General features: G+C 30.7%; 1 protein-coding gene across 1 annotated transcript; it reads left to right on the top strand.

Annotated features, from left to right (window-relative positions):
- The first annotated feature begins 7,456 nt into the window (after window positions 1-7,456).
- On the top strand, window positions 7,457-8,121 carry LOC143613972 (uncharacterized). Its single transcript, XM_077087542.1, has 3 exons — window positions 7,457-7,612; window positions 7,697-7,964; window positions 8,045-8,121. Exons 1-3 carry the CDS (start codon window positions 7,457-7,459, stop codon window positions 8,119-8,121), a joined length of 501 nt encoding a protein of 166 aa, XP_076943657.1.
- Window positions 8,122-14,106: the final 5,985 nt, after the last annotated feature.

Here is a 14,106-nt window from a genome sequence, read left to right as displayed (position 1 = left end):
TCAACTAAGGGTTAACTTCGTCTAAAGCTAAGTTCGCCTAAGGTTTAACTTCGCCTAAAGCTAAGTTCGCCTAAGGTTTAACTTCGCCTAAAGTCGAGTTTGATTAGAAAATAAATTATAAACGATAAGTAAAAGTAAGCTAATACTAGGCCGCCAGATTAAATCAGGGGAGTATTGATACGTGTAACTTATACAGTCAGCCGAGCTCAGTTAAAGAAGGGATTTAAAACTATCGGAGGAAGAAGCAGAGTTCAGGTGAGTTTCTAGCCCCATTCCTTGTTATATTTTCGGGGCTGTGTGCATACTCGATGTGTTGTTAATACATTTATCCTAAGTGATAAGTGTATGCCATATGTGATATATGTGATGGATATGAATGATTGCTTGTCGGTACGCGAACTATCTTCGGATATTGCGCGTACTGTCAGGTTAAAAATAAAGGTACGAATATTATATATCGAAGATGTATGAACATTACAAATGAATACTTGTCGGGGCGTGAACGATCTTCGGATATTGCACGTATCGACAAGAGGTTTGGTTGTTAAATGAATGATGTAAAGAACGCCTAGAGTGTTCTTATGCTATAATGTAATTATTGTATATGTGAGGTATGTGTATACAGGTACACGAATGGTATGTGAGTTCCACGTTCGACATAGTAAGTTAGGATGGAAAATCCCTCTAGCTTTTGTCGGACATAGACTCGGCTGGTGATGGCGTAGTTAAGGACTGCGGGCCTTATACGTAAAGTAGATGATAGATGTAAACGTAGATAGGGACGGTGGGCCTTATACGTGTTACAGATAATAGACGACAACGTAGTTAAGGACTGCGGACCTTATACGTGTTATAGATAGGCATCAGCATAGGAAAGGACTGTGGACCTTATACGTGCTGTATTTGTAGCATAGGGGAGGATTGCGGACCTCGTACGTGCTATGAATTAGGTTGCAACATAGGGAAGGACTGTGGACCTTGTACGTGTTGTGGATGTAGGATGGTATAGGGAAGGACTGCGGACCTTGCACGTGCCATGAATGGTGAACATAGGTAAGGACTGCGGACCTTTTACGTGTTCACGACCTTGAGTACAGGTATAGACGGCGGACTATGAACGTACTCTCGGTGGACTGAGGTTAGGGATTGTAGATATGTATGTATGGTAGTAAGTATGTATGTAGAACAGAAGGGTAACTAGTTAAGTATGGATATGTATCTTCGGATATGTATGTATGTGTATGTATTGTATGGCGTCCGATTAACTAGAACTCACTCAGCGTAGCTGACTTTTAGTATGCACGCAGGTGATCAGACCAAAGGACTAGCATGAGGATGGCACATGGCATGGATTGAACGGCTGGCATCTTAAGATGGAAGAAAAGATGTTTTAAATATAATGATTTGTTTTATAATATCAAAGAAGAGATTGAATGTTTTGTAACGAATGCTTCAAGTAAACGTTTACGCGAAAGTTTTAATGAACTCTGATTTGTAAGAACTGTGTTTATGAGTAAATCCGACGCTAAAGTAAGGCTACCGGGTTCGGGGCCTTACAATATTCACCATTGCGTGTTACGTTTTAGGCCATTGTGTTATACGTATTCGCCATTGTGTCTTACGTTTTAGGTCATTGTTTTATACGTATTCACCATTGTGTTTTACGTTTCAAGTTATTGTGTAACATGTATTAATGGCAAAAAAAGACACAATGGTGTGCGAAAAGACACAATGTCAAAAAAATGAGACAATGATAAGCGAAAAGACACAATGGTGTGCGAAAATACACAATGAAGAAAAAAGACACAATGATAAGCGAAAAGACACAATGGTGTGCGAAAAGACACAATGAAGAAAAAAGTCACAATGACGAAAAAAGACACAATGATAAGCGAAAAGACACAATGGTGTGCGAAAAGACACAATGAAGAAAAAAGACACAATGATAAGCGAAAAGACACAATGGTGTGCGAAAAGACACAATGACGAAAAAAGACACAATGATAAGCGAAAAGACACAATGGTGTGCGAAAAGACATAATGACGAAAAAGACACAATGGTGTGCGAAAAGAGACAATGACGAAAAAAGACACAATGATAAGCGAAAAGACACAATGGTGTGCGAAAAGACATAATGACGAAAAAGACACAATGGTGTGCGAAAAGACATAATGACGAAAAAGACACAATGATAAGCGAAAAAGACACAACGGTGTGCGAAAAGACACAATGACGTGATTTTTGTTTTAAGTTTTATATAACAAAAATCATACTCATATTAAAGATAACAAAACGCTTGTTATTATGATGTTTTTTTTAAATATCATACGAAAAAGTTATAAACGTTCTAAAATGATGAGGTATTAACATGTGCCTTGCATGTGGGGAGATAAAATATATACAATTACTTTTATATCCCTTTTCCTTTGGTTCTCACTTGACACATGTCAATTATTTATGACTTCTCACACTTCTCATTTTTATTAACCTTTGTAGAATAACTTGACCCAATTGAGTATCAATTTTATAAAATTGCCTCAAAAACTATTTCACTATTTGTACAGTTTAGTTCTATTAATATCTGACAAGATCAAAACTTATTAACACTTTTTTAATTAAAATAATATTTTTTAAACTTATTATTATCTATACATACTATTAAAGCAAGACCCATTTTCCACTTGTCAATCATATAGGCCATCCACATAAATGCCACCTCAATGCCATGTCACCCATTACCTTTCTTAGCAATGCCATGTCATCTACTTTGCTATATTTAAACCATAATATTTCTTATTTTTTCCCCTAATCATTTTTTTCTTTATTTCTCAAACACCCGGCTCTTCTTTCATCCATGTTCTATATTCCGGCCAAATACCCGAATCTTATTTGTCCGTCTTCTATATTCCGACCACTCCAAATTTGTATTGTTATGTTATCATCCGGCAATTTAATATTATTTTCCGGTAAGTTTGTAGTATATGGTAATCTTGCTCTTCTTTCGTCCATCTTCTAAATTCCGGCCAAATACCCGGATCTTACCGTATAATATAGACATATTATATATATATATATATATATATATATATATATTTCCGGCAATATATTATCATCCTAAATTAACAGGATTCGTTTATTTAATACAAATTGTCGTTTATTATTTTTGGACCTTTTTACCTTTTTCCGGTAAGTGTTGCCTGTTGTTTTTTCCGTTTATGTTTATAACAATGATTAAAAGTCGTTTTAAATATTTTTTGTGCTTTTGTTTCACATCCTGTTAATCTATGTTGTAGATTAAATTTTTAACATTTATAAGATGGATCTGTTTATATATGTTTGAATAATTCATTTAACTTTGTTAATAAAAACTGTTTGTATTGTACTTTATATTTTGTGTGTACTTTTTCCGGTAAGACATTCCACATTAATATTGTACTTTATAATTTCAGGTTAATGTCACGACTAATAGATCCTCATTTCGCTTTTCCGGTATACCATGGTAATTCCGACAATATAGTTTTTCCGGTAACACCTTTTAAATTTTGCCTTTGTTAATTATGTTCAAAAGTCCATATTATCAATAATAATCCTCGAATTTATTATTTCAGGTTATTGTCGGACTCATCTGTACTAATATCACCATTGATCAAGACTGTAGTATATGTATTCTTAAGATATATTCATGTATAGATTTAAATTTTCAATATTCATGTATTTCAATATTTTATTTCATATGTTTTAGTTAAAAGTTAATAATACTTGTTTTCCTTTTTTTTAAATAAATTATAGCATTGACTATTCCATTAATTATAATTAATTTGTTTGACTTACCTAATGTGTCCTCATAACCGAATTATTTATTATACATTGACTTTACTCAATTAACTATTTCCTAATTTTTGTAGTGTTTGTAACATCCCCAAAATTTCGATCCAAATTTGACAACTTAGAAAAGTTGAGGGATCAAAAAAACAATCTCAAGATAAGTAATGAGAAAATATTAAATAAGGAATTATAAGAAAAATAAGGAAATAAAAATATTTCCTAAATTAAGTATTCTTATATGAAGGAAAATAATAAAACTTCATCCCACATTGGAAGATGCAAGAAAGTGGAAGCATTCCACTAAGATATAAATAAGGAACATGAAATCTATCCCACATAGAAAGTGGTAAAGAAATGGAAGCTCTTTATAAGAGATAGAATTTCTATAGTAATATTCTTTTATGAATATCATGCACCAAGTAATCCTAGCTCGGGCTCGGGCGAGGACTAGGACGATGGTGATGGCGATGACGCTTTGATGGCGCACTTTGCACTTCGCACGCTAGCATCGCTGCGAGCCTCTTAAGAGCCGCCTTAGTATTTTTGGACAACGAGAACTAGACCAGAAGTGACAAGCTACAAAAGATAAATGACTGAAAACGAAAAATAATATCTAAGAACCCATCGCGGTACGCGATGAGTCCAAGAAGATGGCCATCGCGGTACGCGATGGACCATGATGACTCAGAGACACGTGTCACACTCTGGTGACACGTGGCAGCAGGCCAGGACACGTGGCAGAACGTGTCAGACCACTTGGCGACACGTGGCAAGATCTCGGAATCTATGTCGATCGCGGTACGCAATGGAGTCAGGAAAGGAGCCCATCGCGGTACGCGATGGGACTCAAAATCGGCTATAAATAGAGTGGTCATGGCACATTCATTTCACACACCACATCCACTCTCTCTCTAAAATTTTCACTCTCTCTACCTCGGTTTACGTGCCGAACATTGCTTTGCGTGCCACCGACCAGACAAATAACAAATCGTAATCCGTGCCAAATACCCGGTGTTTTCCTCGAAGTGCGTGCCACCCAAAAGTAACCCGACATTCTGTCTTGAAGTACGTGCACGACCCGGCGATGGCTACACATTACCTCGATTTGCGTGCCAAGGAAGGTTGATCAAGAACGCCTCGATATACGTGCATATAGAATAGAAATGCTGCCCGTATAAACTTAGGAATATTTAACTCCGAATACCCGTGAAAGGTAAGGGGTTCTGCCTAAGTTATTATTTTATTATTATAAATGGCTTAGACCATAGTCGAGGGTATAACCCGAACCTTGATTACGATTAAGAATAATATAACTTTTCTTAAGCAAAGGTTATAGTTAAAATAATATTTCTTTAATATAATATTCAAATAGTATAGTTGAATAATGTTTCTTCTTGAAGAAGAAACTCAGTATAGACGTTTCTTCCTGAAGAAGAAACGTAGCATATAATTGGTAAATAAAGAAAATGACTAAAGGTCCAAATGTTTTATAAACAAATGATTTTATCAAGGTTGAAGTTATACCAAAATAGACTATAAAGGTCTAAAGCTAGATCGCTGATCTAGTTATTTATACAAAATGTTATTCTCGTACTATAGGTCCGAGGTAACAAAACGAGAAGAAGAATAAGAAAACAGGAATCAGTAAAAGAAACTGATTATAAACAGACAAGGTGAATACGCCCCAAACCTTTTATAATGAGTCTGAATGTTTGCATAGGATTTACGAATCCTTAAAAACTTTGTGTACAATAATAAGAAACAGACACTCTGATTAAGAGTATACATGTGTCTGGATCTAAACATACATGGTGACTCGGCATTTCCCCGAGGCCATGCATATCATCAACATGCCTCTGAAGGTCTACGGGACTGTTCAAAGAAATGATATTGTGTATATAATTAATTGTACAAGGTACTTAGGGTAATTTGATCCCAATTTAGTTGGGTGCCTAATGAGTAGTCACAAAGGTATTATTGTTGGTTTCACAAAGGTATTGGAAAGATATTTTTAGAGTCAGCGTTATTCACCAGCTTTGTGCTGACGTATTTTCCCACCCATGTTACAGGGAAACAAGAAAGGTTAGAACATACAAACAAGAAGGAATAGAAGATTGGAGTTATAGTCATTAGATGCTATCGGATGGCTCAGATATTTTATTTCAAAATATTACAAAAGAGTTATATTTTCCAAAGAAATGTATTTGAAATATCAAACGGGTAATTAAACCCTACTTTTTTAATAAGTTTTCAAAGTAATAATATTTTATTAAAGACTTCCGCTGAAATAAAACCCGCAACTCTGATTTATTTACAAAACTGGTACCAACTTGTGGTCACATGCCTAGGCCCTAAAGTGGGGTGTGACAGTGTTAATACAATTAATTACAAATTTAAATCAAAGTTTTAATAATATACCAAAAATGTAAACATATACCACTAATAAATTATTTGACCAAACTCAAAGTTAATCTTAGTTTACGGTAATGGTATATAGTTTTAATACATAATATAAACACGGAAAAATTTGATTAATATCCGTAATATACATAATAATAATTTATATTAAATGAAATGTCCATAATCTATAAATAATAATACATAATACGGAGTAACAACTTTAATAATTTACATAAATAGGTAAATCAAATTATATAATTTATCTATGGTATCTCTATACATTTATCAAATTATATAAATTATATAAATAGGTAAATTATATAATTTATCTATTGTATCTCTATACCGGAATTTAAAGTTTGATTAAAATTTGTAATAAATGTCCATATTAATTGTTTGACTAAATAATTATGAAATAATTATTATAGGTTTCCTATTAAATAGGTTTCCTTTATTTGTACAACTAAAATTTGAATTGATAATTAAATAACTGTTAAATAATTTTTATAGATTCTTTGAGTAAATGATTATTATATTTACTATATTTAATATAATAATATTAATATGTACTCCGTATAATTCAGAATAATAATTTATATATATTCTTTGACTAAATAATTATTATATTTACTATATAGTAATAATAATAATTACTCCGTATAATTCATAATCTATTTAGTTTAGACATTATTAAAATTAAACTTTATAACTATGTTATTAACTGTATTTTTGTTACAAATTTTAAACTTATAGTTCATAGTATTACAATGTATGTGATTACATATATTTTATTTGATTAAAACAATGTATTTGACAAATATTTTTTGTATCCCTAACAATTTTTTATTGCATAACATTATAATTCGCAGTTACTACTAATCAAGTTCAAACTTTTATATTATGTACAAATCAATTATTCTAAAAATAATTCGTTTGACTATCAACAATTTTTATATCATAACCAATATTTAGATGATTTCCAGAATTATAAATCTCAATTAATATCAATCATTACTATTTATATTAAATTTTACATAAATAACTAACTATTTTACACTATATATTCTTTCATTTCTTAATCTTTCTCCTCACTTTCAGACATCACAATATCCATTGTTTGTGTTCATCCAAGTTAATGTCATTTTAATTTTTAATATTATTTGTTTTATCTATCAACTTTTACATTCAAATTACGTTACTAATTATTATTTTTATTAATTTTTAAGGTCAATGGAGGCCCAGAATGTTACTATGTTACACGAGATTGATGTGCTTAGATCTACTCCATCAACCATTAAGGTAAAAGTGTTGAAGGTTTGGAGTGTCAAGGATAATAATAAACCTAATGAAGATTTCTTGATGGAAATAGTTTTTATGGATGAATCGGTTTTTTTTTTACCATTTATGTTTATGAATATTTTTCCTGTTTTTTAATGTTAATAATTATATTTTGTATTTTTAACAATTCAGGGTACCCGGATGCAGTCTACATTTTTTAAACAAGATATATTCCGTTTCAAACGTTATTTAAACGAGAATGTTACATTAACTATATTCAACCTTAGCCTTGGATCTAATGTATCTAATTACAAGGTTATCGACTGCCCTAATAAGTTAGTTTTAAACTCCAGTACCCATGTTAATCCTTGTAATCAGTTTGATGGTCCTACATTCGGTTTTAAGTTTTACTCATTCAAGTCAGTTATTGATAAAGAGATCCCGTTGAAAGCTACTATAGGTATTATTTACATACTTTTATGTTTTTATTATTTATGAACATTTTTTGTATTTCTAATTCTTTAATCAGATCTTTTCCAGATATAATTGGACATGTTGTTCATGTTTTTAAAGATAACAATTCTAATATGAGAGATGTTAAAAAAGTGCAAGATTAACAATGGAGGTTTCTGATATCAGGTAAATATTTTTTATTAATTTATATTTCTGTTTGTATTAATATTATTTTGTCATATAACAATTATTTTATTTTTGTTTACAGCGGTGACAGTGTTTACGTCACTCTTTGGGGGGATTACGTATCACAGTTCTCTAAGTATGTTGAGCATTTTGATGAATCATATATGATTATTCTCATGCAATTTGGTAGAGTTAAATACCATAAAGTTTTGTTTTATTTTTTTTATCTGTAATTTATTTTCTCATTGTCACTCTCTTATTTTGATATTATATCATAATGACTGTAATTTTTTTCTTTTTTTAGAGAAACCGTATGTGTCTAATTCCTATGGTTCTGATGTTACTCGTGTTTTCATGAATGATAGTATTTCTGAGATTGAAGATTATAGGACACGGTAATATTATTATTAGATTTCCTGATTGTCTGTTCAATTTTTTATTTGTTGAAATTTCTAACATTTTTTAAATGATATTTCTGCAGTTTGTTTGAATTTTTGGAACTCAAGGTTGATGGTCCTGTTCGTAGGCCGATTCCTGTTAAGTTGATGTCTACTCTTGATGAAGAGTTTCTGATGGTTACATCATTTTTCAACATTTGTGAAATTTGCACTATATTGCAGGTAATTTATAATAATGACATATAATTATAATTTCTAACATTTACCAAACGCTTATTTTATTATTTTTAATTTATTTATTTCAGCCAAAGAGTATTATAGTACTCAGAACCATAAAGGCTGTTTGTCCCGACTCAGAATGATACTATGTCGGTTGCAATAGTTGTAGTCGTAAGGTGAGCGTGACTGTTTTCGAAGGCAAAGATGTTTATGGATGCAAGAATCAGAGATGTAACACTTTGGGTGTTACACCTACTCCTAGGTATAGTGTATATTGTATAAGTAAATATGTTTTAATAATAAATGTTGTTATGTTGTTGATTACAAATTTCTTTCAGGTTTAAGATTAGGCCAAGAGTTCAAGATGGTAGTGATGTTGTTTCGTTGACACTTTTTGATCGGAATGCCAAACTTATTATTAACAAAACAGCATCTGAATTGCTTGCTGCTAAAGATGAGGTTATGTTATTATTTATTCATATTCTACTGCTTACTTTTTAATTTATATGAAACACTTTTTATGTAACATATGTTTTTTTATAAATATTTTAGGATGATGTTGGGTTTGGTGGATTTCCCAGTGAGTTGAACTGTTTGTTGGAAAAGAAGTTTGTTTTTAAAGTTGAAATTGCCGATTTCAATTTTAGGAATAATGTTGAGGTATACGGTATATCAAAGCTAACAGATGATCAACAAATAATTTATGCTATTGAGAAAAGAATAATGCCTGAGTTTATAGTGGTAAATTCATCTGCCTTTAAAATGAATTATCAACTACATTATAGCCTTATATCTTATTTTTTTTGTATTATATTTGTAGCCTTATAATTCTGGATCTCTTACATTTGGAAATTCTTTAACTGATCTTCAATCTACAAGCTCTGCTTCTTTAAAGGTTTTTTCCCCTTCTATGTATTTTACATTATTTTGTTTTTTTGGTTTGTTTTTATATTTGTTTTTACACCTTATTTTTTTTACAGATTTCTTAGAATGGTGATAACAAGACTCCAATTTCTTATCCTTTGGTTGATGAGGAATTGAATGAGATCAAGTTGTCAAGTAGTGATTCCGATGACAAACTGAAGCGTAAACTTTTGGATGTTTTTTATGGTGATCAACCATCGGCTTTTTCTTCTACTAAGTCCAAGACAGGCGATGTTCAAGGTGATTATGAGTTTGTTAATGCTGTTGAAACAATCAAGAATGGTGTTAAACTTCTTACTCCTAAGGTCGAGAAGTGACTTCAACATATATTTCACATTTTTATAATAAATACACCTGAGTCTGTTCGGTGTTATTTCTATTTTAAGACTTAATTTGGTGGTGTTTTTGAAGACTTGATTGTTGGTTTTATTTTTGTTCACATACATTTATCATGGTGGTTTTTTATTTCTTTATATTATCATTAACCTTATTTTGTTTCTATTGTGTATTGCAAGTCACTAATTTTATTTTAATTATTTTATGGTATGTTATTTAAAATTTTAATTCGATAAATTTGGTGGAATTGTATTAGTCTCTCAAAAATGTAACTACCTTCTCCCAAAGTTTAAATTTAAGAGAAATATAAATATTAAAGATATTGTACTTAACTTATACTCCACTTTAAATATATTCCAATTATTAAATGTGATGTTTATATTTCCAAGAAACCCGTTTACCCTATAATGACCCGGGTTTAAAACCGACCTTTTGTATCATTTATAACAAAATTATAATTTTTTAATCTATTTTTACAATCCGATCAATATCAACATCATTCTTTGATTCTTCTTCCAGGTTTTGAAGGTAAGTTCTTTCCTTCAACCCTAATTAGTTTTTGATTTTGTCCCAGATAATCCCTCTTTTTAGATTTTTCTTCTTAATTATTCATATTCTTCATCATTAATGTTAATTTTTTAGTTTTTGTCTAGGCTAATTACCATTGTTATTTGTTAATCAGATGGATTATCCTGCACTAGCTGTGTTTAATCAATCATCCCTTGAACATATGGTCAGTATCTACCATTTAAAAGTAGTTGTTATTATTATGTACTTATAATTGTGAGGTTAGTATATTAAAATATGGTTTCTGTTATATTCTATAGAAAATTCCCAAATTATTTTAAGCTTCTTTTTCCACATGAACCTTTCAATGAGACTGTTTCCATCACCCATCTAAACCAAGAGTGGACTGTTGATATTGAATTGAGCATTGATAAGTATGTATTTGCCAATGGATGGTTCCCATTTGTAAAAGACAACAGTTTCTTATTTGGAGATGTTTTAGTTTTCTTTCCCACTCGGCCACACGAGTGGAGATTGTTATATGTTCCAGAACATCCGGACTGAAGGCATAAGGTTTTTGACGTCTATGTCTCTTATCCAACAATGAATAAGTTGGTATGTTAAAGCGTATTATTATTCGTTTGTATATATAAATTTTAAACTTTTTTATATTTATTTTTTTAATACGTAAAATTTATCTTTTACTTATTTGTTATTATTGTTTACATCAATTAAGAGACGATCAACTTGTATGTTACCTTTCATATCTGAAGCGTGGTAGATCATCTGCCAACTGGGATGTTTCTTTAGTTGATGGAAGTAAATGGACTCTTGTGTTTAAAAGTTTGAAAAGCAGTATTCATGGATACGCATTTGTTGGTGAATGGCCCAGTTTAGCAATGCATGTTAACTTACAAGTTAATGATTATCTTGTGTTTTTACCGGTGGATGAAAATTCTCTCAGGTTATACGTGTTTGATAGTCGTGGTGTTGAACGTACACAGTTTGCTCAACAAAGTTTTGTTGTTGGTCTAGATATAGTTACTATTTCAGGTTAATTTCCCAATATTCACCTAATATATTTCAGAAAATATATTTATTTTTTAACCTTTGTTGTATGTTTTTATAATTAGATGATGAAAGCTTTGGTGTTGTTGATCATCAAGGTGTTTGGATTCAAGATGAACATGTGAGTAACAATTTTGTTGAAGTTGTTATTAGGGATCGTTTAGTAAGTTATGTTCCATTGTCATAAATTGGTCATGGTATACATACGTATTATCTATTTAAGTATGTATTATTATAAATACTAAATACTTTTGTTTATATTTTTTACAGCGTTTACCTGTTGATTTTGCACGTGCCAATGGGTTGAATAAGGAGACTGAGTTGGTGTTGATAAACCCAAATGGTGAAGATGTCATGACTAAAATCCACATGGAATACAATTAGGGTAATTACAAGTTTGGAGTTAATGACTGGCCACAATTTGTTTGTCTTAATTCACTCGAGTTTGGGAAGAAATGTCTACTCGAGTACAACCGTCCCACTCATTCTCTAATCATGTCCCAAGTATTTGAATAGGTTTCAACTTAGTTTTTCCGTTATCAATGTTGGATTTCAAGAATATTATGTTTATGTTTTTTAAGTTATGCTACCATGACACTTTTTTATGTATTGTATTTAATATCTTTATTAAGTATTAATGTTTTGTATAAACTTAAAAGATCTTATAGAACATATGTTTATCATATCTTGGTCTTTGTCATACATGTTGATGTGGTGTTATTGTTATTATAAATGTTATAGAATTTTATGATTAGTATATATTAATTTTATATTAAATTTACTTATTTAGCAGATGTTTTATTTTTTCATAGTATATGTTTTCCATATTTGATTATAACTAACAAATAAATGTGTTTAAATTTGTTAAGTTCATATGATTCTTCTAGAATATATAATTCAAATTCAATACCCGCCCCTCCTATTTTCCTTTTATGTTAATTTGTATTCTAACAAATATGCCGCCTATTAACTAAGTTAGAATCTAATTTTAAAAAACGTTTTAAATACCTAATCATCTTTTAGGTTTAACATCTTCTTTTTCATTCTCCCTGCCGTCTTTCATGTATTTCTCCATTCCTTACTTTCTAATTTTCTTCGTATAATGTATAGATTAACTTTTCACGATTCTTATATAACTTATATTTCTTAGATTAATATGTCAATAACTAAAATTTTACATAAACATTATTGTGTTTGATGTAGAAAGATTATTTTGGTTATGACAACTTCTTTTCTCATGCTTATCGAAGATCCCAAATTTCCTATTCAGGTATTATTAAAATTATATGATAATATATTTCTCTAAACATTCAATACCTAATTGTTGTAAATATTAAATTTTTTGTTAGGAAATTCCCAAAGAATTTATCTTGCAAAATTCTTCGATGTTTAACGTGTTGCCTAAAACAGTAGAAATTCATCATTACAAAGGATCATCGATAGTGGAGTTAAAAAAACTAGAAAAAACAGTTTGTTTGGGTGATGGAGTTCTTGATCTAATGTCTTCTTTGAAGATTCGTCCTTATCAGAGAATTATTTTTATTTCATTTGAAGATGATAGTAAATGGTTACTTAGAACTCCTTCAAATAAGGCAATTTCTATTGGGCATCGACAGACATTTGTTTTATACGATCATAACAGAATGAATGATAAATTGGTATAATTCTTATTAACTGTTATTACTTAATAGCCAGTTATATAAATATATATATTAGAATGGTTTTTAACATATAGTATGTTTTCCTATTTTCTTTACAAGCTGTTTCAAAGAAGAATATTGATACTCAATTTCAAGACTCGCTTCATATCGGAGTAATTAAGTTTATTTTTTATCATAACCATTCATGGGAGATCAGTTTTAAATTTTACAAAAAACACTATTTGTTTGGTGAAGGTTGGAAACAATTGGTTCAAGATTTGTGTTTCAGAGATGGTGACGTTCTATGGTAGAAGTATGTTAACAATTCTACCATTGATTTAAGAGTGTATGACAAGAACGGTATTCCTTTATTGTTTCCACATTTACCACCAATTGTTTGTCATCAATTAACAAACTTCAATCCGAATGGTGAACATACAGTCGATTCTCCATATTACCAATCGGTAGTTGGTTATTCTCACAATACAGGTTTGAATCATGATAAAAAAAATAAGGCTGAAAACTCTAATTGTTATTCAGAGTTCCTAAGAAGATTGAATATCGTATAGTGATAAATATAATTACCCTTTTATTTTTTGTTATGTTTTTTTAACTGTAAAAATAATCATATAAAATTTGTATGTTTTTTTTCTTAGCGATTACCAGCTGAGGTCGGGAGACTTGCAAATCTAAAAAAGAAACGCTTAATTAAGTTCAAAAGTTTAGCCGGCTCGGAAACAATCTTCAAAGTTAAAAACGGAGGCCAAAAAGAGAAGGGGTGTTTTTCGTTAATTGGATGGAAGGATTACGTAATCAACAATCGGTTATATTTTGGCAACACTTTGGTTATTCGTTATTATAAGGACGATGA

The sequence above is a fragment of the Bidens hawaiensis genome, unplaced genomic scaffold (genome assembly GCF_021521415.1).
Source record: "Bidens hawaiensis isolate Kalapana, Puna unplaced genomic scaffold, B.hawaiensis_p1.1 tig00038581_1, whole genome shotgun sequence".
NCBI lineage: Eukaryota > Viridiplantae > Streptophyta > Magnoliopsida > Asterales > Asteraceae > Bidens > Bidens hawaiensis.
The sequence above is the reverse complement of the archived record's forward strand: the minus strand, read 5'-3'. Positions and strand labels throughout refer to the sequence as shown.

What these genes read in the sequence shown, in the direction of transcription:
- LOC143613972 (XM_077087542.1), top strand. Translation starts at nt 7,457, where the DNA reads ATGGAGGCCCAGAATGTTACTATGTTACACGAGATTGATGTGCTTAGA. An exon ending in TAGTTTTTATGGATGAATCG is followed by an intron (nt 7,613 to 7,696) that starts GTTTTTTTTTTA and finishes TTAACAATTCAG; the next exon opens with GGTACCCGGATGCAGTCTAC. An exon ending in CCCGTTGAAAGCTACTATAG is followed by an intron (nt 7,965 to 8,044) that starts GTATTATTTACA and finishes GATCTTTTCCAG; the next exon opens with ATATAATTGGACATGTTGTT.